This window comes from Danio rerio, chromosome 2, assembly GCF_052040795.2.
Source record: "Danio rerio strain M-AB ecotype USA chromosome 2, GRCz13ab, whole genome shotgun sequence".
NCBI lineage: Eukaryota > Metazoa > Chordata > Actinopteri > Cypriniformes > Danionidae > Danio > Danio rerio.
In genome coordinates this window covers 48,966,688-48,993,981 of record NC_141022.1, presented here as the reverse complement: position 1 = coordinate 48,993,981, position 27,294 = coordinate 48,966,688, and the positions used below count along the sequence as shown (strand labels likewise).

Genomic DNA, 27,294 nt, shown 5'->3' with positions numbered 1-27,294 from the left:
ACAGGAAATGACTGTTAAGCAAACAGAAACTGCTGGAAATGTTGGCGTCAATAATATGCAAATTGACGTATGATGTAATCTAGCGATTTTTTTCGAGCAGAGCTTAGACATTTGAAAATAGTTGGCAACCCTGATGCCCATTATTTTTTTGCCTGCCAGGGATCTGTTCTTCGTACGTGGAATACTCAGTTAGCTGGATTTGGTTATTGACGATTTGACACGATCAAGGATCGTTTCGTTCATTCTTCAAAACTCATCCACGAGTTGTAGTCATAGCAACAGGTCTGGAAGCTTAAACCTGCTCAGGAGCAGACTTATTTCTTATAAACATGGATAGATTGGGTCTTTTCAAGCAATGATAATACTGAATGTACCCAATTCTGATGTATTCTTACAGTGGTAGTTATATACACTTGGGAATATAGTAAATATAATTTATATATATATAGTGTAATTAGAAACTGAATTGGAAATTACCTTATTTTAATATAGTCAGTGGTAAACTGAGGTGGGCCGGTCTGAGGCTTGAAACTCCAGGGCTGAAAAAGAGTCCCACTCCGGTCCTGAGTTTTAGTAATTAATAACTTTAATAATATTTCTAATAACTGATTTATTTTATCTTTGCCATAATGACAGTAAATACTATTTGACTAGATATTTTTCAAAACACTTCTGTACAGCTTAAAGTGACATTTAAAGACTTAACTAAGTTAACTAGGCAGGTTAGGGTAAATAGGCAAGTTATTGTTTAATGATGGTTTGTTCTGAAGACGATCGAATTGAATATTGCTTAAAGGGGCTAATAATTTTGTCCTTCAAATGGTGTTAAAAAAATTAAAAACTGCTTTAGTTCATCCAGATATTTTAATCTGATTCCCCAGGGGTCTGTTTTTCGTACCTCGCTTGAATGATCAAAGATGATTTGGCAGATCCTCGATCTTTTAATCTTGATAACTGATCTCTGGCTAATTTGGTTCTTCAAACAAGTTTGCAAATCAGATTAAAATGTCTGGATGAACTGATCTGAGGTTGCTGCGTGTGTTGTGAAGGACAGATCTATTGATCCTCAAAATCATGATCAGCAATGCAACGATTGGCTGACGGCACAGCAGCGTAATGACATCATCTGATTAATATTCAAATATCCATGTGAGCAAAATTATATTAAATTTGTGGTAAACGGTTGGTAAATATGACACGCAATAACTTTACACCTTTTTTTACTTAATTTTGCTTTTAGAGCAGATTTTCTTCATTATAGTAGCCTAGGCCTATTCAGGTTTCTTAATCAGAGTAAGAAATAACTAGCTGTTTAAATTCATTTTGCATCAAAAAGCAGATTGATAATAATAATAATAATAATAATAATAATTTATTACATTTATATAGCACTTTTCTGGGCACTCAAAGTGCTTTACACAAAGGGGGGGAATCTCCTCATCCACCACCAGTGTGCAGCATCCACCTGGATGACGCGATGGCAGCCATTTTGCGTCAGACCGCACACCACACATCAGCTGACTGATAGAGAGGAGACAGAGTGATGAAGCCAATTATGAGGAGGCCATGATGGACAGAGGCCAGTGGGCAAATTAGGCCAGAATGCCAGGGTAAAAACCCCTGCTCTTTTTCGAAGGACATCCTGGGATTTTTAACGAACAATGAGAGAGTCAGGACTCGTCACTATATTGGGGCATTAGGACCTACACAGACGACAGGTTGGGCGCCCACTTCTGGCCTCACTAACACCACTTCCGGCAGCAACTTAGCTTTCCCATGTGGTCTCCCATCCAGGTACGGAACGAGTGCAGCCCTGCTTAGCTTCAGTGGGTGAACGTGAAAGTTGCAGAGAGCTAACTGCCTGCAATATCGGTAAAGGTGTCTGCGCTTTTGCAAAACATCAAAACATTTTCGTACCTCGCTTAAATGATCTAAGATGATTTTGCCGATCCTGGATCTTTTAATCTTGATAACTGATCTCTCGCTAATTTGGTTCTTCAAACAAGTTTGCGAATCAGATTAGAATGTCTGGATGAACTGATCTGAGATCACGTGTGTTGTGAAGGACAGATCTATTGATCCTCGAAATCATGATCAGCAATGCAGCGATTGGCTGACGGCACAGCAGCGTAATGACATCATCTGATTAATATTCAAATATCCATGTGAGCAAAATTACATAAAATTAGCAGTAAACGGCTTGTTAAATATGAAACGCAATAACCTTCCACATATGTTGTGAGCTGCAGGCTTTACACTTTCATGTGTCAAGAGTATTTATCATGTATTTCAATGCATATCAATGTATTTAGTTCTACATTTAGAGTAGATTTTCTTTATTACAGTAGCCATTTTTTTAATCGCTGTATGGAATAACTGGATGTTTACAAAAGCATTTTGATATTGGTAAAGGCATCTGCAACTTTGGTAAAGCATAATCACTGGCATATTAACTGTCAAAACATGTTCATGACTGCATTAATGTATTATTTCTTTTTTTTTTTTAAGTCACATATTCTGCATTTCTATTATCATACACAAATTGTACTAAACCGATCTAAAAAGTTCATATTAATAAATTTTCTCTTTGTAATTTCATTTCGAGGGTGCAGATTGCATAAGTTTTGTTAATATAACTTTATTTATTTTATTAATAACTATAACTTTATATATATAGTAAATTTTTTAAAACTATTTTCCCAAGTGTATATAACTACTACTGTAAGAAAATATCATAATTCGGTACTTTCTCTATTATCTTTGCTTGAACTGAGCCGATCTAATCCTGTTTATATGAACTGAACCTGCTTCCGATCAGGTTTGAGCTAGCAAAACTGTTGCTGTGATGACAACAACTCTCAGATCAGCTTTGAAGAACGAATCGTCAAATCGTCAATATCCAATTTCAGCTAATTGAGTAATCCACGTACGAAGAACGGACCCCCTGTCTCAGAAAACGCGTCAGGTTACGATTGTAACCATGGTTCCCTAAGGGAACGAGACGCTGCGTCTCTTTAGGAGACACAATGGGATACAGTCCCTCTCTTATAACCTCCTGAAGCACAGGTGAAATCAATCCAATGTAATTGGCGGGACCGTGTGTGTGACGTCAGACCGGGAGGTATAAAAGCACAACGGAAGCATACAACTTCAGCTTAGAACCTCTCGAACGAAGCGCACCAGGCTTGAAAAAGTATGGCAAAGCGACGCAGCGTCTCGTTCCCTTAGGGAACCATGGTTACATTCGTAACCTGACGCGTTCCCTTTCGGGAACTCTACGCTGCGTCTCTTTAGGAGACACAATGGGAACGCTATCCCAAACACGCCATAGTTTGATTTGCCTGGTATGAGTTCTCCTAATTCTAGAAAAGATACTGGTTCTCAAAGTAGGATCCAGATCTAATCATTAAAACCTTTTTGAAGGTTTGCAGGGTAGAGAACCCTGCTGTTTCCTCAGGTGCCAGCCAAACACTTGCCAGCATAAAGAAGGATTTTGAAGCCGCCATACCCCTGGTAGAATAGGCCCTTATTGCCTCTGATAGAGAACGTTTCAGGGCCTCATAAGTCAGTGAGATAGACTCGACTATCCACTGGCTCAACGTCTGCCGAGACGCAGTAGCCCCCATATTAGGTGGGTCCTAAACAATGAATGATTGTTACATTTGAACTCCATTCAGCCGTATGATGTATGCGTCTAACGCCCGTACTGGGCAAAGCAGATAATGCGCTTCTGATCTGCGTCATGAATGGTGGAGGATTAAAGGCCTGCAGCATCATAGGTCGTACCACCTCATGGAGACCTTAAAGAAGTACCCTATTGTGGGGTACAGGAATGCTCTCACCATGCCAGGTGAGCAAGAGGGAGCTCCTCTTTTGAGATAAAATGCCATTTCAGCATTAGAAACTTTTTTACATCTCCTTCAATGCAAAAATAGGGACTGTCGACAGGCCCTCGAGCACTATCAACAAATCCTGAATAGGAATTTTACTGGTGCATTTAGGCCTCAACCTCCTGGATCCATGGAGGAATCTGACCACTGCTACAGATACATAAAGCGTCTCATTAAAACGCTCCTGGATAGAATTCCAGCACCAACCCCACAGGTGGTGAAACTGGACCCAAGTGGTGGTCGGTACACCACAAAGTGAAAAATTTACCTGGTGGCATACAATGTCCTCATGGAAGGGGCTCTGGAGCTGAGTGTGGTTTGAACATGTTCAGTTGAAAAACCAAGATCTATGAGGTGGGTCCCCTCAGAGGCCACACCCATAGCTTGCCTGGGACAGAACTCTTCTGAACAAGAATCTCCCATGGGAGACCATTAAGGAAAGACATTAGGTCTGAGAATCACACTCTTGTAGGCCTAGGGGCCACCGATAGTAGGTTGAGCCCCCTAAACGGACTCTCTCCAGAACTCCCAGGAGCAAAGCGATTGGAGGGGGAAAGATACAGACAAAGCCTCAGCAATGTCTGCACCATGACATCCAGTCCAAATGGTGCTGGGTGTGTCAGTAAAAAACCACAATGGGTATTGTTTGTTTTGACAGGTGCATATATCCACGTCAGCTCTGCCGAATCTCTGTCAAATGGTCGCTACCACTTCTGGGTGCAGTCGCCATCCCCCAGGTGCCGACCCCTGCCTCAACAGGGGGTCTGCTCCTACATTCCTGGGCATGAGATGTAAGCTGCCTTCAGTGAGTGCAGCTTCACCCGAGCCCACAGAAGGATCTGCTCCGCCAACCTGCACAGAGGGCGCGGATTCAGACTCCCTAATGGCTGACAAAAGACCACCGATGTGTTGTCGGTTTTCACTAACACATGGTGACCTCTTATTTGAGGGAAACAAGTGTTTCAGAGCATGAAACACTGATAACATATCCCAGCAATCGATATGCATGTGGAGAAGATGGTCCCTCCTTTGCCCCAATGTGGGAAGGCCCCTCAGGGTCGCTTCCCAACCCTCGCATACAGCTTCTGAAGTCAGTGTCATGCGCTGAGAGATTACTCCCAATGTAGGGCTTTGGGACAGAAAACAGGGCTGTCACTATCGATAAAGCTTGTAGATAATGTCACAAGGCTTTGATTATGCAAAATCCCTGGATTTGAGCCACGGCTGTAACAATGACATGTTAGCAGACCCAACCATGTTGATGGCTGCTGCTAACCAGCCTCTAAACAGTTTGACAGTGATAGCTAGGCCCAGACTGACACTCTTTACGGCGATCTGGATTAACTCTATTTGAGTAGGGGAACAGACACACGAACATCGTTGTGGAGTTCCATAATACACCTAAAAAGTATTTGCCAACTTCTGTCTCAACATGAACTGGCACAATAATACTTTACTGTAGGATTCGCCGCAACCCCAACTTCTGTATGTAAGCAAGAACAACATCTCTATGTGGAATTGCTAACTCCCTAAACTGGAATTAAATTAGCCAGCCGTCGAGAAAATAGAGAATACAAGTCCTTTGTAGCCAAAGTGAAACCAATGGTACGTTAACTACGTTGGTGAATGTGTGGTGTGAGAATGCCAGACCAAATGAAAGAACCCTGTACGCCTTGCCCCTGAAGGCGAAACTCAGGAACTTTCTGTGACTTTAAAGGATGGATATGTGACAAACCAGCCCTCAGCCTGTATTTGTGACACTATGGTGCTGATAGTCATTGTTTTGAACTTCAGCATTTGATCAGAGCGATTTAGTCATCTTAAAATATATATATATATATATATATATATATATATATATATATATATATATATATATATATATATATATATATATATATAGGATATAATGTCCATCCTTCTTTGGAACAATGAAGTAATAATATAAAAACCCCGACTCCATGTCTGGAGGAGGACCTGTTTTATGACTTCCTTCCTCAGAAGGGAGTCTACTTCATTTCCATATCTAGAGCCTGCTTTAACTTTACTACAATTGTAAAGCAAATTATTGCACCAAGAGGGGTGTGAACCAAGCTGCATTATATAGCTCCTCTTTAAGGTTAGCAGGACCCAACTGCGAAACGTTTGGCAGCCGCTCCCACTCTGCCAGAAAATACCGCAGGGGTACCAGTCTCTCAAGACTGGCCTCTATGCTCCCCTAGATGGCTAACTCAGGGCACTGAAGTGAACTCACGACAGGAGGCCACTAAGTTAACTGCTTTTGGACCCTCCGTAGAGGGGCTGAGTCCACTAGCGCCACCACTTTTGGGATAAAACGCTGGTGGACAACACCGGGGGTCTCCGCGCCCTGAGGCACCAACGGTGGGAGGGTTGGCGGATGGACCCCCTGTGGGGCACGAGGAGGAGGCTTTTGCTCCTCGCAGGTACTGCCCGAAGAATTTCTTAATACTAGAACTTCTTTGGAGACTATAGTCGTTTCACGACAATGGTTCTTGGCCACAGTACATGACGGACTTTGTCTCCTGAGGGCACTGCCTCACTAGCGTCACCACTTTTGGGATAAAACACTGGTGGACAACACCAGGGGTCTCCACACCCTGAGGCACCAGCGGTGGGAGGGTTGGCGGATGGACCCCCTGTGGGGCATGATAAGGCAGCCCTTGCTTCTCGCAGGGGGTGCCCATGAGAGCGCTGCTTCCAACCCCAACTGTTTTTGGGGGCTGAATGGATGCAACGCACTCTCTTGCCCCACACAATGCTGAGCGGATAAACTGGCTTGCGGCTGGTCCCGCCTAGCCGCCCCAGAAGAATGGTTTCTTAGGGAAGGAAGCTCCCGTAGGAGCTCTACCCCCCTCTGCCCGCTCAACAGATTCTCTAATGAACCAGCGGGCAAAATGGGGGCATCAAGGAAGAGACATTTGTCCTCTTTCTTGATATCGGACGGATTTGGCCACAAATGTCCCTGTGAACATCCATTTTTATGGCACAGAGAGACAGGTCTAAAGCGAAGCAGTTCCTTTTGAACGATAACAGGCCTCACCCTTCCCATAGGCGTCCTTCGGACGGTCTATTTGGTATGATTGTATAATTACAGAGTATATCAACAACTGGCCAGCTGACCTATTGCCACATACACTTTACCAGAGCCGATGTTATATTTTTACCGGCCTTGATGGCAAAGCAGAGTCTTTGCAGATGATAACTTCCTTGATTTGAGTCTCACTCTGCAACAGAAGCAGAGGCGGAGCCGCAATCCCACAGTGAAAGGAAAGGCAGCCGTAGCAGGCGTCCGGCTCGCGCTGAAAGGATGCCGATCTGGAGGACAAAGAGGAGAAGAAAACCCTCGAGTTTTGTCTCCTTCTTAACCTTCAGATCGAGCTGATTCCCCGCAAAATCACGCGCCGCTCGGCCGCAGCGCGAGCGGGAATGAGCAGCGGGAAACACTTTCACAGCACTCGACCAGGGCTTTTTAAAATGAGTACAAACACCCCTCTCGAGGACTGATTGTACTTGCTCCTGGTCAAAGGCACTGCTCACACACATAAATCGTGCGTGTCCTGATCTATGATTACACAAGGACCCCGCAGGACTTAAGTTATATTTCTCTAATAGCCTATTATTTTTAATAGTGATGCAAAAAGAGAGCGTGTGTGTGTGCGAGTGAGTCATTGTTTCAATGTAGTGCGTTTTCAGTGCTTGTAAGTAGGAGGAAAAAGACTCATGCGTCTGAGTGAAGAGAGAAAAAGCTGAAGTTGTATGCTTCCGTGGTGCTTTTATACCTCCCGGTCTGACGTCACACACACACGGTCACATTACATTGGATTGATTTCACCTGTGCTTCAGGAGGTTATAAGAGAGGGACTGTATCCCATTGTGTGTCCTAAAGAGACGCAGCGTAGAGTTCCCGAAAGGGAACTATAAATAGGTTAGAAGCTGCAGTTACTGAGAATGTGCACATATAGCATCATAAACCTATGTGTGGCAGGGACAGTATGTCCTGAAATGCATGTTCCCTATAGCTGTCTCAGCTGAAAGTTTTTGGTTAGAGTTTAATCCTGTCGGCAAGCCACTGAAGCTTAATAAATTTAGTTAACCTGCACCTGAATATTCTCCTGATTATCCCTGACAGAATGCTTTGTGTATCTTTTCTAATGCTTTTTTAAGACTACTTTTATACTGTTATTACTGTTTTATTTGTTGTGTTCACTCTCAAATAATATGTCAACAGTGTACACATACCCTTTAATGCTCACGGTACATTGTGAAGGTCAGCGATTTCTTCAGTAACTTCAGTTCCTCCTCCACCAGGGAACCAGTGACACTGACTCTACAATATTGATGTTACAAAAACACTAATATGGGTTAAATGCATTTACAGAAATATAACATCAAACAAGATTTTACTGTTTAGTCAACCATGCAGAATGTCTATTTGAGGCATATTGTTTTGAAATAATAGCTCACTGGAAATTCAAGAAAAGTACCAAAACTCATTGTAAAACTGGTTCATAAACTAAATCAATCTCATGAATTAAATCAAATACTCTTACTTGAGTTGCTGTAAATTGGTGCAGTTCTGGACGATGGAAATGATCCCAGAAGCCCAGCTTTCATTGGAGTTACTGCCACCCCTCACTTTGGTTAGTGACTAGACTGACACAAGCAACTTGCTTGCTGGAAAGATGACTGAGGGAGAACTATTTCTGAAGCAGGATTTGGCATTTCGGCACTCTGTCTATTTTTGCGCTGCTCACGCTCAATGAAAGTGACAGTCCATTGATGATAACCAAAAACCCATTGAATGACAGTACAAAGTATTAATTGTACCCAATAAATGCATTACTGTTATCCACTGATTTATATATAGTCATTAAAATGAACTTAATTAAAAAATGCAACAAAAATTTGGGCCCAAACTACAAAACCATATTTAAGACAAGTTTAATATTAGTTTTGCTTCATTTTCACGCTAGTTTGATCATGTGTAAATATTACTATAACTATAGGCCTACGTCATGCTGACAATCAAAAACAAAACCAAAAACCAATCAGAGCAGATTAGCTTCGCTCTAAGGAAAGGGTTTGGAAACAAATTAATCACTGAACAAATCATTTGGAAGTCGTTAGGATAATTAGGTTAAAATAAATGCAAATTATAAGACAATGAAAGTGTTTTTTGACCTTGCACGCATATCAGCCTGTTGTTGGAGACTCCTATACCCAAAATATGACCTTTTATAATGCAAAATAGGGGCTTTTTAAAATAAAGACTTGCGAGTTAAGGAAACCACTTTGGAGGAAGTTGCTGCAGGCCTTGGTGCAGATGAAAAGTAAAATATTTTTGATAGATAGATAGATAGATAGATAGATAGATAGATAGATAGATAGATAGATAGATAGATAGATAGATAGATAGATAGATAGATAGATAGATAGATAGATAGAAACACCTGCGTGCTTCTTCTGCGAGAGGGGTCTGGCTGCAGACTTGGTGCAGTGCAATCTGAGCTGCATGCAATACTTTTTAATGGGCTCACCTAACCCCAGCCTAACAGTGACGTCACTAGCTTCATTGAGTGCATTGTGTCTTGACATTGCATCCCTCATTTAAAAAAAATTCAAAGCTAATTTGAGTTTTAAACGTCTTTTGCTAGTTGAGTTGGTTTTAAATGAACTTATAGTTTTACCTGCAAATGTGCCCAAGTGCATCCATGTGAAAATGAATTACTTCAGTAATTTATAGTAAATAGTAAACATAATGGTATATAAAACATTAGTTTCTGATGTCTTTCGTTCTTATCATCTGTTATGATGCATTACATAAAGATTCCAATAAATAAGCTAGGAGCATCATAAAATCACGCAAGTAAGTGAGGGAAACAAAACAATTGCTTGTGTCAGTTCTTCAGTGTTGTATGGAAGGCTGTTGGGGCTATATGGAAGGTCCACAACTAATGCGTTTACACATTATGTATGGAAGGCTGCTGGGGCCAAAACTTCTGCAACTAATGGACTTTTTGTGTTCACAACAAACAGCAACCTCCCGCTTTCCCTCGTGAAGCAAATACGGAAGTAACTGAAACTGCAATTCATCAAAATTCCACTAGTCCTGGCTCCATAATAGAGCACATTTCAGTTGAGCCCACTGTTAGAATGGCCAACTTTACAGCAGAAAAAAAGGTGTTTACAGCCTGATTTTTTTCGACCTTAATATTAGATTTTAATAAGTCTGCATAATTAAGGGCGTGGCCACTTGAGTGACAGCTATGTCTCATCACTGTCACTTCACCTCATCTGATTCTGGCTGATTAACTGCTGAGCTCGGCATACATATTTTTGTTTTGGTTAATGTTTCTTTACACAGTGAATTGCCTTTTGAAATTATTTCTTACAATTATCAGATGATATGGCATGCTGTGTGCACTTAATTGTGCTCACAAACTATTTCAGTGGCCTCCGTTTCCCTGGTGAGTGAAATTATATACTAATATACCATCTCTATAAATGTATTTTTTATTTAAGATCATTTATCATTTATCACAGATTGAATAGCTGTAGGCTCTTAAACAGTCATTTGAAGCTTTGTCATACAGTGTTAGGCCTAGATTTACGATAGATTTCAGCAATAGCCTTGCATTTAATAACACAGACTAGGTTTGAAGTGTTTGGAAGTAATTTGCGTTTTCCTCCTGTAGAAAAACGTCATAAGAACAATGTTCAGTGGCTCAATGTATTACAACAGTGTTTTAGAAAGTCTAAACACTTCATTGGTATAGTGTACAGCCAAGCACATGTGGTGAGAACACAACTGAGTCACAGGCAATGAAGTATTAAGCGTTTCTCCCATAGAAAGCCCGTCTAAGCTAAATGCCAGCATGCGTCTGTTATTTGTGAATAAAATAGTTGGTCAAGAAATACCTTGTAGTTTATCAAAGTATAAACAAATAAAATGTCAAAATTCATACTCATTTTTTAAAGAGCCCATATTATGGGTTTTTGAAAATTCCCCTCCATGTAGTGTGTAACACAGCTCTAAGTGAAGTGAAGTATCCAGCTAAGGCTTAAATCTGTAAGAATACAGTGTTTAAAACGGTTGATTCATCTATAAAAGAGTCGACTCATAGTGCTTCAAACGAGTATACCGAGTTGATACCGACTCATTAGGTGTTTCGCCATGACGTACGAACGAAACCAAGTTATTTACGTGCACGCGCAAACCCGGGAGATTTCAAACCTGAGGCCCCGCCCTCTGACGCAGAAACCCACAAACACACGCACACCCACAAACACACGCACACCCACAAACACACGCACACAAACATGCCGGTCGATTGAAGTAACACTGCAGATGGACATTATATTGAGTCTCTACCCAAAGATGAAACATCAGCATTATAACCAAGCAGTTGGAAACTTCTGGAAGCTACATGCTACAAAGAATACTTCATCTGAGTTTGTTAAAGGAAGGATCAGTAAAGAGTAACTGATGGACGTCAGGATGGGTTTCTTCCATTTCTCAAGTGTAAGTACGTGCGGTTAAAGTTGTTGCCTCGTTGACTCTAGCTTGCAAATGTATTTAGTTGTGATTTGTTACTTGTAACCGCGTGTACTGTATCAGGTTAACTGGATATATTATCTTATCGCGTGCAAAGTCATGTTAAAAACGCGACGCGTGCTGTTTGTTTATGGAGCTCCGTGCTAGAGTTCTGCTCCCGCGATTTATTCGGAAATTTATTCCCGCGGCTGTCCCCGCGCCAGATTTCTGCGGCGCGGGAATAAATTTCCGAATAAATCGCGGGAGCGGTCGGTAACGGGTTTAATTTGGGACGGGAGCTGGCTGTCTAGCAATATCACGGATATTGCTGTGCGCATTAGAAAGAGAGAGTCTGCGTGGTGCTTGTGTGTGTGTTAGTGCGCACGCGCGCGTATGAGAGAGAGAGAGCGAGAGAGAGAGAGAGAGAGAGCGAACGAACGAACGAACGAACGAACGAGCTTTGTGTGCTTTGTGCTGTGTGTGTGTGTTTATACAGACAGCTTGGCTGTCTGGACTGTATACTGGGTGATTTTTGGTTGTGTTCTCCGCTCTAGCGGGACCGGGCGCGGCGGGCAGAAAACGGAGCGGGTTCTCAGGCTAAAACCTGGCGGGTGCGGGCGGAAGCGTTGTCATCCGGAGGTGTGTGTGTGTTTTTGTGTGTGTGTGGTATGGCGAGTACACGACTGTCTCCTTCGTTCGGTTATCCGTGGCACTATCCACTCGCCATAGTGTGGCAGCTAAAATCCACGTCTACACTATCGAGCGTGTATGAACTGTGATTACTTTTTAAATTGCTGATTAGCTATTGGCCATTTCCCTCTCTGACTGAAGGCAGTCGACCAATCGCGACAGACTGTCATCGGTCCAATCAGCGCAGATTAGCTCCGCGCTAAGGAGGGGTTTGGGAACAAATGAATCACTGGACGATTCATACAGGAGTCGCTGGGATAATTAGCTAAAAATAAATGCAGATTATAAGACCATGAAAGTGTTTTTTGACCTTGCATGCATATTAAACTGTTGTTGGAGACCCTTACAACCAGGATATGACCCTATTTCATGTATAATATGGGCTCTTTAGGAGTTCACACTTAGATATGCTTGGCGTTATTAGCAGATTTGGCATGCTGTCCTGGGAGAGAACCCTAAGCTCAGAGAGGCCCAAGGCTCCCACCTAGTCAATAAGCCTATGAAGGGGGTCCAAGATCTGGTAGATTTCGAGAGCTCCCCCTGGAAAAGAGATGAAAAGGGACGAAGGGGTGGAAGGGGTAAATTCTTTCAAAAAACGAAAATAGAGCAGTAAGGTGAAATCAGTCTATTCATTGTAAGCTTGGATCCATCTGATTGGATTATTACTGATTACGGATGAGAAGCCAGCCGTGACCAATCATATCACATGCTCCTCTCGAAATTAGTTTATAAAGCTTCACTTAACTTAAAAATGCTTATCAATGTACAAAACAAGTGATTCAAGCGTAAATGTACAACAGTTTACATCTTTTTTTTTTAACAATTTTATTAAACAAATTTATAATCTTTAACCTCAGTATTTTTCCAGTTAACTCATGTCTTTTTCAACAAATATTACAAGTTATTCAGCAGTAGTTTAGCCATATGTGACATGATCTTATAATTTAATGCATGCTGGCTGTCCATAAATGATACATAAGGGATCATTATGTTGGCTTGAGAAATGACCGTTATACTACTCTGTCCTCAAAACCAATTGTATCTCCTCCTAGGCTGTTTATGTTACAAGGCCCAAATTTGGTCAAAATGTGCCTTCTGCATTCAAGATTGTTGCTATATCTCCTCATGCCAATCAGACTTATTGTTTTTGAATAAAAATGTGTAAATATTACATTTTAATAATCCGGGTATATAAAAAATTATACAAGCCCCAAATTTGCCCAAAAGCTGTGTTCTGCATTAGATTTCGTTGCTTTATCTTTTCAGGTTTATCAGATTTATAGTTTTCCTATAAATAGTTTTTAAGCATTATTTTTTTTTTAAATATGGCAAGCCATAAACTCCATGACCTAGATATTTTTTACTGATATGACAAGCCATTTTTGCATGTTCACTTTCACACTTAAGCATTACATTCTTTAAGAAAATATGGCAAACTATTTTTACATAAAGTTCAATTTCAGTTTTTGACTGTCGTAGAGACATCGGGGTTGATTTATATCACTCAAATTGGCAAGAGGCTTTTATGTATCATCACAGGTTAATCTAGCAACCATTTAAAAACAGCAATATCTGTACATCAGAGCATCGTAGGGACCTGGGTATTGGCTCGTTTGCCAAGTTTGTCAATGAACTTTAGTTTCTAGTTGATATTCAGACCGCATCAGTTCTTCAAGGAGGCAGGGCTCTTCTTCCTGAAGAATTACAATAAATTTCCTTTTTGCAGTTGCACCACTTGAATCCACAGAGTCACAAATGTCTCTCATAACCTGCTGACTGGGCAAGTTAGTCTGTATGATTTTAGAATATAATTCTTTATGAATTATTTTCTGCTCATGAAGTTTATCTGCAATGCTCTTCACATTTATAACCCTCTGAATGAAAGCCAATCTGTGTTTATCAAAAAACTGACTTTTATCAATCTCAGAGTTCAGTTGCGGCTCATCCTGGACTTGCTTTAAGTGGACAAATTCATCTTTCCATATAGTGGCCGTCCACACCGACACCTTGTCTTCCTCTCTGATGAGATTCATTTGTACATCATCGTCCTGAAGATTCCTGACCTTGAAGAAGTTTGGCTCAAAGTCTGTTCTGAATGAAATTCCCTCTACAGGATGCACAGATGCACCAGGAACCTCGAGGAGATGCGGAGTTTTCATCCGAAACGGCCTGTTAGGTCTGGGGTGGCTGATCAGAAGACTTGATCTTTCATTCTGCTCTACTCTTTCTTTTGAGCAAGAATCATTGACTGGGAAAAAGTAAACATGAAGAATGAGAGGATCTCTACGGCGCATGTAGAGGAGAAGATTACAGTGTGCTTCCCATTTCATGATCCAGCTTATAATCAGAGTTGTGAGAGAGAATGATGGTTGAAGTATTTTAGCATGATAACGGCTGAGCTCTACAGATTGTACAGATATTCCTTCATCTCTCTTGCTGAGGAGCTTGACGGCGTTGGTGAGAGCAGGGTCTGACTCTGCTAAACACATATAATGAGGCAGATGAGCCTCCTTCAGCTTCCCTGAGATCACATTCACATCCAGCACAGGAGCGACTCGCTCACACTGAAGCCTCTCCAGCTCTGCGTTGAGGAAATGTCCATCCACTGCCCGGTAGTGGAGAGTGACGTCTCCATCACAGACCCATCGCATTCTGGTCCTGCTGCACTGGAATTGACCCGCCGGAGTGCTGATCCTGAATTCTGTGCCTCCTTCACCTCTACAGACTGACGGCTCCACCTGAACCCACTGATCTGAATCAGCAACATCAACACAACACTGACAATGAAGATCGAGTGCAGACGCTCCAGGGTCACAGATGCTCAGCCTGCGAAACACGTTAAGGATGAACGATTCACTCATTTGTAAGATAAAAATGTAAAAAGTTTTTAAAATTTGAACAAAATCTCACTCTGCCAGCTCCTCCAGAAGCTTTGGTTTAAAGTGAATCTCCACTTTGTCATAACTTTGCCTCAAGTGCTCTTCTGAGGGTTCACTGCAATTCCTCCTCCTATAAACCACAATGAATTAACAATAAAATCTAAAATGAACCAGCAATATGCTTTTCAAACTTGTAAAGGAAACAAGGAAATCATTAGGTCTTTATTTAGAGTTAGTAATATGTTAAGAGCGTACAGTGCATTTAGAAAGTATTAGATTAAATAAATTTATTTCCTCAACATTCTACACACAATACCCCATAATGACAATGTAAACAAAGATTTTTTGAAATTGTTGCAAATTTATGAAAAACAAAAAAACCTGAAAAATCACATGTACATCAGTTTTCACAGCCTTTGCTCAATACTTCAGGTAGCAATTACACCCTCAAGTCTTTTTGAATATGATGTCACAAGCTTGGCACACCTGTCTTTTGGAATTTTTGCCCATTCCTCTTGGCAGTACCTCTCAAGCTCTATCAGGCTGGATGGGAAGCGATGGTGTACAGCCATTTTCAGATCTCTCCAGAGATGTTGAATAGGATTTAGGTCTGGGCTCTGGCTGGGCCACTCAAGGACATTCACAGAGTTGTTGTGAAGCCACTCTATTAAAGAGCCCATATTATGGGTTTTTGAAAATTCCCCTCCATGTAGTGTGTAACACAGCTCTAAGTGAATTGAAGTATCCAGCTAAGGCTTAAATCTGTAAGAATACAGTGTTTAAAACGGTTGATTCATCTATAAAAGAGTCGACTCATAGTGCTTCAAAACGAGTCGTCTTGATACCGAGTCATTAGGTGTTTCGCCATGACATACGAACGAAACCAAATTATTCACGTGCACGCGCAAACCCGGGAGATTTCAAACCTGAGGCCCTGCCCTCTGACGCAGAAACCCAGACACACACACACCCACAAACACACGCACACAAACATGCCGGTCGATTAAAGTCAAACTGCAGATGGATATTATATCGAGTCTCTACTCAAAGATGAAACCTCAGCATTATAGCCAAGCAGTTGAAAACTACTGGAAACTTCTGCAAACTACATGCTACAAAGAATACTTCATCTGAGTTTGTTAAAGGAAGGATCAGTAAAGAGTAACTTACTGATGGACGTCAGGATCGTTTTTTTCCTCCATTTCTCAAGTGTAAGTACGTTTAAAGTTGTTAAGTGCGATTAAAGTTGTTGCCTCGTTGACTCTAGCTTGCAAATGTATTTAGTTGTGATTTGTTACTTTTAACCTCGTGTACTGTATCAGGTTAACTGGCTATATTCTCTTATCGCATGCAAAGTCACGTTAAAAACGCGATGCGTGCTGCTTTGTTTACGGAGCTCCGTGGACGAGGGTAGTGTGTGTATGTGTGCTGTTGTCCGGAGGTATGTGTGTGTGTTTGTGTGTGTGTTCGCGCGCGTTGTCGCCTGGAGGTATGTGTGTGTGAGTGTGTGTGTGCGCGCACAAGGCCAATGTGTGTGTGTGTGTGTGTGTGTGTGTGTGTGTTTGTGTCTGTGAAAAGAGCAGAGTGAGACAAGCTATGTGATCTCCTCGACAGTTTTTGGAGTTTTTGCTCAATAAAATATTTAGTTGCTGTATTTTCAAGTCCATCGACTGTATTTACATTGACCCACTGGTAGCTAAAATCCACGCCTACACTATCGAGCGTTTATGAACTGTGATTACTTTTATATTGCTGATTAGCTGTTGGGCATTTCACTCTCTGACTGAAGGCAGTCGACCAATCGCAGTAGGCTGTCATTGGTCCAATCAGCGCAGATTAGCTTCGCGCTAAGGAGGGGTTTGGGAACAAATGAATCACTGGACGATTCATACAGGAGTCGCTGGAATAATTAGGTAAAAATAAATGCAGATTATAAGACCATGAAAGTGTTTTTTGACCTTGCATGCATATTAGACTGTTGTTGGAGACCCTTACAACCAAGATATGACCCTATTTCATGTATAATATGGGCTCTTTAATATTTTGGCGGTGTGCTTTGGGTCATTGTCCAGCTGGAAAATGAACCGTCACCCCAGGTTGAGGTCAAGAGCACTCTGAATCAGGTTTTCATTCAGGATGTCTCTGTACATTGCTGCATTCATCTTTCCCTCTATCCTGACTAGTCTTCCAGTTCCTGCTGCTGAAAAACATCCCCACAGCATGATGCTGCCACCACCATGCTTCACTTTAGGGATGGTATTAGCTTGATGATTAATGGTGCCTGGTTTTCTCCAAATGTAATGCCTGGCATTCACTCCAAAGAGTTGAATTTTAGTCTCATCAGACCAGAGAATTTTGTTTCTTATGGTCTGAGAGTCCTTCAGATGCCTTTTGGCAAATTCCAGGCTAAGGAGTGGCTTCCGTCTGGCCACTCTACCATAAAGGCCTGATTAGTGGATTGCTGCACAGATGGTTGTCCTTCTGTAAGTTTATACTCTCTTCACAGAAGAACGCTGGAGCTCAGACAGAGTGACCATTGGGTTATTGATTACCTCCCTGACTAAGACCCTTCTCCCCTTATCACTCAGCTCTAGGAAGAGTCCTGTTGGTTCCAAACATCTTCCACTTCGGCTGATGGAGGCCACTATGCTCATTGGAACTTTCAGAGCAGCAGAAATGTTTCTGTAACCTTCCTTAGCCTTGTGCCTCGAAAAAAAATCCTGTCTCGGAGGTCTACAGACAATTCCTTTGTCTTCATGCTTGGTTTGTGCTTTGACAACCCTGGCACCTTATATAGACAGGTGTATACCTTTTAAAATCATGTCCAATCAACTGAAATTACCACAAGTGAACTCCAATTAAGCTGCTGAAACATCTCAAGAATAATCAGGGGAAACAGTTCAATCCAATTCACTTCATTGCATCATGCAAATGCTAGTTTGTTGCTGTATTGAGCAAAGCACAAGAGCAACAATGCATGCGAGCCATGGTCAATGTTTCTCATTGAAGAAATTCTCAGTTATGAACGTTAACTGGATTTTATGGTATGCATGGATAAAATAAAATTTAATTAAATCATAGTGGTATTTATCATTGAATAGTCAAATATACTGAGCACACATACCCTTCAATGATAACGGTGCAGTGTGGATCTGTCAGTGAATTCTTCAGTAACTTCAGTCCCTCCTCCAACAGCAAACCAGTGACACTGATTCTACAACAATCAGGTTATGCCAACAGTGATATACACTACGTATATATGCAAATATATAGTGTGTTATATATATCAATTGTGTTTTATACAAGGACAATACTTATTAGATCAAATTACTGAATTCTTTTTAAATAATTAACAATATGTTTTGTCAGTCATCATTTACTCATGTAAATAATCTGAGATCTAATACGCTTACTTGAGCTGCTGTAAACTGGTGCAGTTCTGGATGAGGGAAATGATCCCAGAAGCCCAGCTCTCATTCAGACTGACCAACGTCAGATCCAACGTCTTCAATCCCACAGAGTGAAGTGAAGACAGCAGCAAACTGACATGATCATCATCAGCTGAAGAGCTGAAGCACAAAACTGTTAGAATAACAGCAAATCTATTATTTGATAAAGTAAAACCAAGATTAATATTTTTCTTACTCTTCAGTTAATGTTCCTGTCTTACGGAGTCTCTGAAGAAAGAGTGTCCAGTCAGTTCTGGATATCTGTGATTGTGCACATGTAAGTCTGATGTTTAAGACTGATGAAAATGATGGATTTTTCTCCGATGAGCTCAAAGTCAACCTGAAACAGAGGCAAAGAGGAATATCTAACATCAGCACTGTACTCTCACTATAACGTACAACCTCCAATCAGAAAAGGTTGAGACAGTATGGAAATTAAAAAAGAAAGTAGTGATTTCTAAATTTACTTTGACTCATATTTTTCTTTCTTTCTTTTTTTTTGTTTGTTTGGTTGGTTGACACCAAGTGACACCAAGTGATGAAGTGATTTCTAAATTTACTTTGACTCGTATTTTTCTTTTTTGTTTGGTTGGTTGACACCAAGTGACCAAGTGATTGGTTGACACCAAGTAATGAAGTGTTTCAGGTGTAATTTTGTCCCATTCTTCCTGCAAACAAGTCTTAAGGTGGGCAACAGTATGGGGTCTTCCTTGTTACATTGTGCGGTTTGAAATGCACCACACATTCTCTATTGGAGACAGGTCGGGACTGCAGACAGGCCAGTCAAGTATTAGTATCCTCTTCCTCAGCAGCCAGGACTTTGTGATGTGTGCAAAATGTGGTTTTGCATTGTCTTGTTGAAATATGCATGAGGCAGCAACATATTGTGCTTCAAAATCTATGTACTTTTCAGCATTAATGGTGCCACACATAAGTGTAAGTTACCTTTGCCAAGGACACTTAACCATGACAGATCCTGGCTTTTGGACTGGTTGCTGATAATGCTATGGATGATCCTTTTCTTCTTTGGGCCAGAGCACACAGCGTCCATTACTCCCAAAAATAGCTGAAATATTGATTCATCTGATCACAGTTCACTTTTCCACTTTGTGTTTGGTTCATTCCAGATTCTTTCGAGTCCAGAGAACTCGTCAGTGCTTCTGGACATTGTTAACATAGGGCTTCCTTTTGGCAAAGTACAGTATTAACTGGCATTTGTGGATGTAACTTTGTATTGTGGTACTTAACAAAGGTTAGCCAAAGTACTTCTGAGTCCATATGGTGATATCGCTTATAAATAAACGGTGATTCTTGATGGAGTGCCACCCAAGGGATTGGAGATCACAGTAGTTCAGTTTAGGCTTGCGCCCTTGTCCTTTATGCACTAAAATTCCTCCAGATTCCTTGAATCTTTTAATGATGTTATGCACTGTTTAATGTGAAATATCCAAATGTCTTGCTATCTTTCTTTGAGGTACATTGTTTTTAAACATTTCAATAATTTTATCATGTATTTGTTGGCAAATTGTCGATCCTCAGCCCATCTTTGCTCCTAAAGGACTAGACCTTTCTTGGATGCTGCTTTTGTACCAAATCATAATTACAATCACCTGTTGAAATCACCTGTTTCAAATCACACAATTTAGCCAATTTACCTGATTACTAGCCCTAAATTGCTCCTGTCCCATTTTTCCCAGACAAAATATTAAATAAAAAGCATCTCCACGAGTGACCACGAGTGAAATATTGTCTGCAATAAAATACCAGTCAAAGTAAATCTGGAAATCACTACTCTCTGTTTTTATTTGCATTTTCCATACTGGCTCCACTTTTTCTGAGTTTGGGTTGTTTGTTTAATAAGAAACAAGAAAAGAAAGGTTTGATCAGAATAAGTTTGGTGTGCAGTGGTTTCTTACAAGACATCTCCACGAGTGACTGAAAGGTTAAATGACCATCTAGGGCTCTCAACACCATATTCATCCTCTCGAACTCTACCAATCAGAAGAGCAGAACACTTATTTAAACAACTAGACCAATTTTACATTTAAAAGAGCAATGGCTGGTTTTATAAGGTTGTAACAAAATTCAATTACTTGAGCTCTCTCAAGATTTTTGATTCACTAAGAATCTGGATCAAATCCCCGATCTCTGACAGATGCTCCACTGAAAACCTTCAAAAACAAAAATGAATGAAATGTTCACGAGTGAAAGTGGAACTGGCGAACTGCAGTTAAAGTCACCCAAAATTACAGTAATATATTACATAAAAGCACTTAATGTAAACACCTTAATTATATCATTGTCTATAAAGGTAAATAACTAGATTACAGATGCCCATGTAAGCGTAGGTAGTCAGTAGTGTCTTTTTTTGTCAGACGGCTCACCGGTCAGGTATACATCCGCGCTAAAATATCAACGTGAAAGTCATCATAGCTTGCGTAGAATAGACCCAGTCCCCAACCCAACTTTGAGAATAAATTAACGGCAAATTTTTTTTAATCGCCCGATAAAAGTCTCGCGTTAACGCAGCACGTTAACGCCAATAATGGCCCACGGCGCCACTACATTTGACCAATATAAAGAAACATTAACAGATCCAGAAACAACCAATGTATGCAACAAAAAGATTTCAAACAATATTAAAAATAACAGCAAGTGTAGAAAATACCATTTGTCCAATCAAACCCACTGACCTCAGAGTCTCACACAGACCAAGAGCCGGCTGAAGAATCTTGAGTTTAGCAGCTGTTAAATCACAGTTCATGAAGTTCAGCTCTCTGATGTTTGGACACAACCGAAGACAGTAGCACAGCACCAAACAGTCTGTGCTCCTCAGAGAAACATTAGACAGATCCATAAACTTGTGTGTTTCCAGAACTTTCGTGACAAATCTCTCATCCTGGAGCTCATACAGACAGTGAAGAGCAAACAATTCAAACCCATACTGACGTATCATTGCAGGGATCATTTTCATCAGCTTTTTCTTCAGTTCTTTTTTCTTCAGCTTTACGTTGTGAGAAAAAGTAGACTTCATCTTTTCAAAAAGTGAGCTGCTCACCTTCTTATTAAAGAGGCCACAGAGAAACATCATGACAGAAGGGATGGGATTTGATAATCTGCCTCTAAAGATGGGAGGTGACCTGTGGATTAAAGCCTCTGATTCCATCATGTTAAACAGCTCACTGACTTTGCACCAAGACTCTTCTTCATCCAGCATGATATAATAAAGAGCAGCGAAGAACTCCTGAAAGCTCAAATGCTTAAACTTGAAAAGTAGTTCATGTTTTTTCTTTCGCTTAAGATAAATTTTATTCATGAACACTCTAGTAGCAGGATCTAAGCCAGTCCTGGTTACACTCTTTTCATCAAACAGGTTTTGTCGGTTCTTCATCCCTTCCTCTGCCAGCTGACCAAGACTCCTGAGCATTGACTGACTCTGGTGATGATCCTCCAGCAGAGTCGACACAAAGTGCACATATATGGATGTGGTGGTCTTTAGTTCTGTCATCACCTGATCAGCATCTTTCTTCAGGCAAAAACAGACCATCCAGCACAGCAAAGGCACAGAACAGAAGGTCAGGAGGGTTTCATTGGTCTTCATGCTCTCATATGCTTTCTTGAAGAGTTGCTCATCCTGAAAAAACTTCTGGAAATACTCCTGCACCCTTCTCTCAGAGAAACCCTCAATCTCTGTGAAACGCTGAGGTCTTTTACATAGACTGCTTAATTCAGCAGCAGCGGTATATCTAGTGGTGACGATCACAGAAGACTCAACTAGCAGGAGATCCCTCATCAGGCAGTGAATAATGCTTATAACTGGGGCTTTCTGGGATGGATCAGTAGGTGATGAGATTTGAATGTGTGCATTAAATGAAAAATCATCAATTCCATCAATGAGGAACAGAACTTTCTCTGGGGTTAATTGTAATATCTGTGAGATCTGATCTGAGGTTAAACTGCAGCTCCTGCTCAAGAGCTCAGTCAGGCTCATCTCCTCAGAAAGACACTTCAGCTCTTCATATTTCAGAAAAAAAACAGCATCAAAGTTTTCAAAATGATGTTCTAAATGAACCCAGTCCAAGATGATCTTCTCTAATACGAAGGATTTTCCTCTTCCAGAATCTCCACAGAGAATCACAGTTTTCGGTGTGTTTCCATCACTGTCAGGACTGAAGAGCTGGCCGATTCTGATGCTCTGAGTCTTGTCATTTGATAACAGATGAGATGATGTGTGTGGAGACCTCACATATTCTTGACAGTATTTCTCAGTCTGCTCTTTGCTCCTCTGAATGATCACTGGTTCAGTATAACAAGGTGCCAGCTCCACTGCTTCAGATGAAAGTTTAACACTTTCAGAGGTAATAAAAGAATCCAATGAAAACCTTTCTACATTCTCTAAAAGAAACAAAAAAAAACTTATTAAAGGGTCACGAAACACCAAAACACATTTTTTGAGCTGTTGACAGTCGTATATGTGTCCCACACTGCTAAAAACACTATTAGGACACCTATATTTCACTAAAAAGTGTAAATTGGTTGTTTTTGCGTTATTTCAAGCAAATTTGTACTTCCTGTTTGAAACAAATTTTTGAAGCTGCGTCACGGTCATGACATAATAGCCTGTATTCCAGCGTGCAGACTGGGCGTCTGTGCCTGAGTGAGTCTTATTACGTCTTACAGTGTGATACATTAATGCATGAGTAAGGCTTGGTTCAAACCAATCAGCGCGCTCTATTGTGCAACTTCATTAATATTCATTAGTGTCACCGTGTTTACACCACAAAGACGCCACGTTGTGTTGGCAAAACAAGCGTGAAGTGTTGCTTTTATAGTTTGCTGCCGTTAAGTTTCGTTTTCATTTTCTCTCTGTGAGAGCTTATCTGGATCACGTGTGGATTAACAGTATACGCGACGCTCGACAACAATAACTTACGTGTCTAAGGAGGATTATTGTTTACCTGAGAGCTGTTCTCATCTGCAAACGCTGAAATCTGGATTCGCTTGTAGTATTCTCTCCATAAAGATGCGGCTCTAGTTGCTGGTGATTGTCCTGTCTCTACAGATTTGGTAAGCGAGCGACCAGTGCTCTTTGTTTATTCAGTTTGTTCGTATCGAATTAAGTTAACTATTGCACTGAGTGCAGAAATGTTAGCACCGCATTTAGTGACCGGAATAACACACGCGGCTTTCTGACGCTACCTGTCGTGTGCATCTAAGTTTCCGGGAAATGCAGAGTTTTTTTTTCTCTCATTCGCCGTGCGGTATCAAACATTGCATGAAAAATACACGCTTGCAGCAGTTCCTCAAATCAAATATCTCGTTTGTCGCGAGAGGCATGAATGAAAGCTTGAAGGTAAACAAACAACGGCTTATCATAAGCATCTCATCGATGATTATTTACACAGTTGGCATTAAGAAGAACATATAAACGTGATCTGACTAACTTCTAGCAGCTAAATGTGTCTGGAAAAATATTCAAAGGCTTTTATCCTCACAAACCGCGCGGACGTAAACTCGTCTGACTGTTGTGATTGGCTAAAGCAGACGTCTCACGTCAGCACGTTCTAGACGTGCACGCGCTTATTACGGTAATCTTCCTTCTGCATTCACACAGCGCAACATTCCGGCAAATTGCCGGTAATGTTACAACTTCTCTTTCCGGAAAATAGCCAGAACGATTTTACCGGTATTTTCAAAAAGGACCTGTTCACACATACAACCTTTCCGGAAAATTGCCGGCAATTTTCCGGAAAGGTCTGTATGTGTGAAAGGGGCTAATGCCACAGCCTACCTGAGTATTCGTCACCTTAGAATTATAAAGTTCTATCTGCATTCTGAATGATTTTGAGATATTAGCCCCTTTCACACAGTGATACCGGTAAATATCCGGAAAATTTCCGGAAAGACTTTACCGGTATATTGAAAAAAGCGCTGTTCACACAGGCGAGGACGTTACGGAAATTTTCCGGAAAAGAGCATTCACACATCCATTCCAAAATACCGGTAAATTCTGACATCATTCACCACAAATGAGCTTTAAACGGCTGCGCTTGTATTTGTAAACATTTGGCTAAATTACAAACTCTGTGGATGATCAATATTGTGAACAACTTTCTCAGGATCACTTTCGCATGTCGAGATGTTCATAATATGTACGTGTGCTGGCGCTCACAGGCTGTTTCACAGGCACACGAACGTAAACAAACAACGGCTTATCATAAGCATCTCATCGATGATTATTTACACAGTTGGCATTAAGAAGAACATATAAACGTGATCTGACTAACTTCTAGCAGCTAAATGTGTCTGGAAAAATATTCAAAGGCTTTTCTACTCACAAACCGCGCGGACGTAAATGCGTCTGACTGTTGTGATTGGCTAAAGCAGACGTCTCACGTCAGCACGTTCTAGACGTGCACGCGCTTATTACGGGAATCTTCCTTCTGCGTTCACACAGCGCAGCATTCCGGCAAATTTCCGGTAATGTTACAACTTCTCTTTCCGGAAAATAGCCAGAATGAATTTACCGGTATTTTCAAAAATGACCTGTTCACACATACAACCTTTCCGGAAAATTGCCGGCAATTTTCCGGAAAGGTCTGTATGTGTGAAAGGGGCTATTGAGCTTCAAAGTTTTTGCATTCTATATAGCAAACAACGTGTGTAACAGATCTTTTTCATACATTAACATGACAGAGACACTAAAGCCCCTTTCACACAGTGATACCGGTAAGTATCTGGAAAATTTCCAGAACGACTTTACCGGTATTTTCAAAAAAGCGCTGTTCACACAGGCGAGGACGTTACGGAAATTTTCCGGAAAAGAGCATTCACACATCCATTCCAAAATACCGGTAAATTCTGAAATCATTAACCAGAAATGAGCTTTAAACGGCTGCGCTTGTATTTGTAAAGATTTGACTAAATTACAAACTCTGAGGATGATCAATATTGTGAACAACTTTCGCAGGATCACTTTCGCATGTCGAGATGTTCATAATATGTGTGTGCAGGCGCTCATGGGCTGTTTCACAGGCACACGCAAAGCTTGAAGGTAAACAAACAACGGCTTATCATAAGCATCTCATCGATGATTATTTACACAGTTGGCATTAAGAAGAACATTTAAACGTGATCTGACTAACTTCTAGCAGCTAAATGTGTCTGGAAAAATATTCAAAGGCTTTTATTCTCACAAACCGCGCGGACGTAAATGCGTCTGACTGTTGTGATTGGCTAAAGCAGACGTCTCACGTCAGCACGTTCTAGACGTGCACGCGCTTATTACGGTAATCTTCCTTCTGCATTCACACAGCGCAGCATTCCGGCAAATTGCCGGTAATGTTACAACTTCTCTTTCCGGAAAATAGCCAGAACGAATTTACCGGTATTTTCAAAAAGGACCTGTTCACACATACAACCACATACAATTGCCAGCAATTTTCCGGAAAGGTCTGTATGTGTGAAAGGGGCTATAGTCTCAAGTCTTTTTAGAATTGAACATATGAGGAAAAATGCATATAGCTAACAATTAGAATTACTGTGAGGTGCATAGGAAATATAAATATAGGAAATATAAACTAGCAATTCCCTTTCAAGGGAGCTCTATTCTGCAGAACGAACAGTGTGTCATGCCAGTGCTGGAAAAAGATTACTACGATTGTTAAACTTTTTGAAAATCCAGGCCCAGGTGATAGGCTTTCGAATGCTCTCTTGTCTGTGCAAGCACGTAGTGAAGAGCGTGAAGTGATTATCACTGGAGCCAATCACAGTCAAATCTCTGCATGCAGGACATGCTGCTATTATCACAACTTTTACATTTCAATAACGACCGGTAGTGAAGTCTGTACTTTTGTCAACTCCAATACTTAGCCAATATGTTCAATACAAATACTTACGTTACCACCTGTGTACAAAGTTCAGATCATTTTACTGGCTCGGATCTTTAAGTCTCGTTCATTGAATCTTTTTTTCTGAGACTAGTTCATTTCGTTCAATTTGCCAAAATATTAATAAAATATTACGAGTTGCTTTCAAACACATCTACAACTAGCCCAAACATTGATCACACTACAAACAAGTCATAGGTAGAATGCTATAAGAAAGAGAAAACAGGCATTCATTGTTTACCCGGGTCTTTTTTCTGATTAGCTCTCTACCTCTTATGACAGGTCTTCAAATTTGATTCGTTCCTTCACATGACACAGACAGTCCCATTTAAGCTTAACCAATGCACACAGTCTGAGCCAAAAAGACCCATGATTAGTTCACCTGTTGAGTCTTTTGGTTTGTGAATCGTTTTTTCATCATGTAAAAGCATATAAACTGACAAATGACTCAAACCAGAGGACACGAAAGATGAACGGATCAAATATTTTCAGGTTCTAAATGCATATGTTTGGCTTCTGTCTTTCAGGTGATGAACAACAAACGACTCGAACCAAGGACTTGAGAGATGAACGTATCAAATAAGTTTCCAGGCTCCAGGGGCGAACTGGCCATCTGGCAATTCTGGCAAATGCCAGAAGGGCTGGACCTTTTTTTAAATGTATGCCGGCATGCTATTTTTTATTTTAAAAAAATGTATAAGTATTGCTTTTACATACAGGCAGTTTTTGCTACTTGCAAGATGTGAATATTATGATGAAGATGATGATGATGATAATAGTGATAATAATAAATGTTAAGCATTGGCCTAATCGGCAATGGCTATAATCAAAATCTGGCAAGAATGTCAAACAAATATAAGGTGTAACACAAGCTAATTGTCAGAGATGGACCGTAAAAAAAGAAAAGGCTGTGCCAAAAAGCTCAGAGAAACTTAAAAATTG

General features: G+C 40.8%; 1 protein-coding gene across 1 annotated transcript in view; it reads right to left on the bottom strand.

Moving 5' to 3' along the window:
- Positions 1 to 27,294, bottom strand: part of nlrp1 (NLR family pyrin domain containing 1) — a 63,548-nt gene that overhangs the window by 22,406 nt on the left and 13,848 nt on the right. Inside the window, 8 exon segments of the mRNA NM_001423861.2 lie at positions 14,852 to 14,961; positions 15,046 to 15,144; positions 18,139 to 18,228; positions 18,428 to 18,583; positions 18,660 to 18,803; positions 20,380 to 20,454; positions 20,557 to 20,634; positions 21,157 to 22,858. Coding sequence (NP_001410790.2) covers positions 14,852 to 14,961; positions 15,046 to 15,144; positions 18,139 to 18,228; positions 18,428 to 18,583; positions 18,660 to 18,803; positions 20,380 to 20,454; positions 20,557 to 20,634; positions 21,157 to 22,858 — 2,454 coding nt within the window.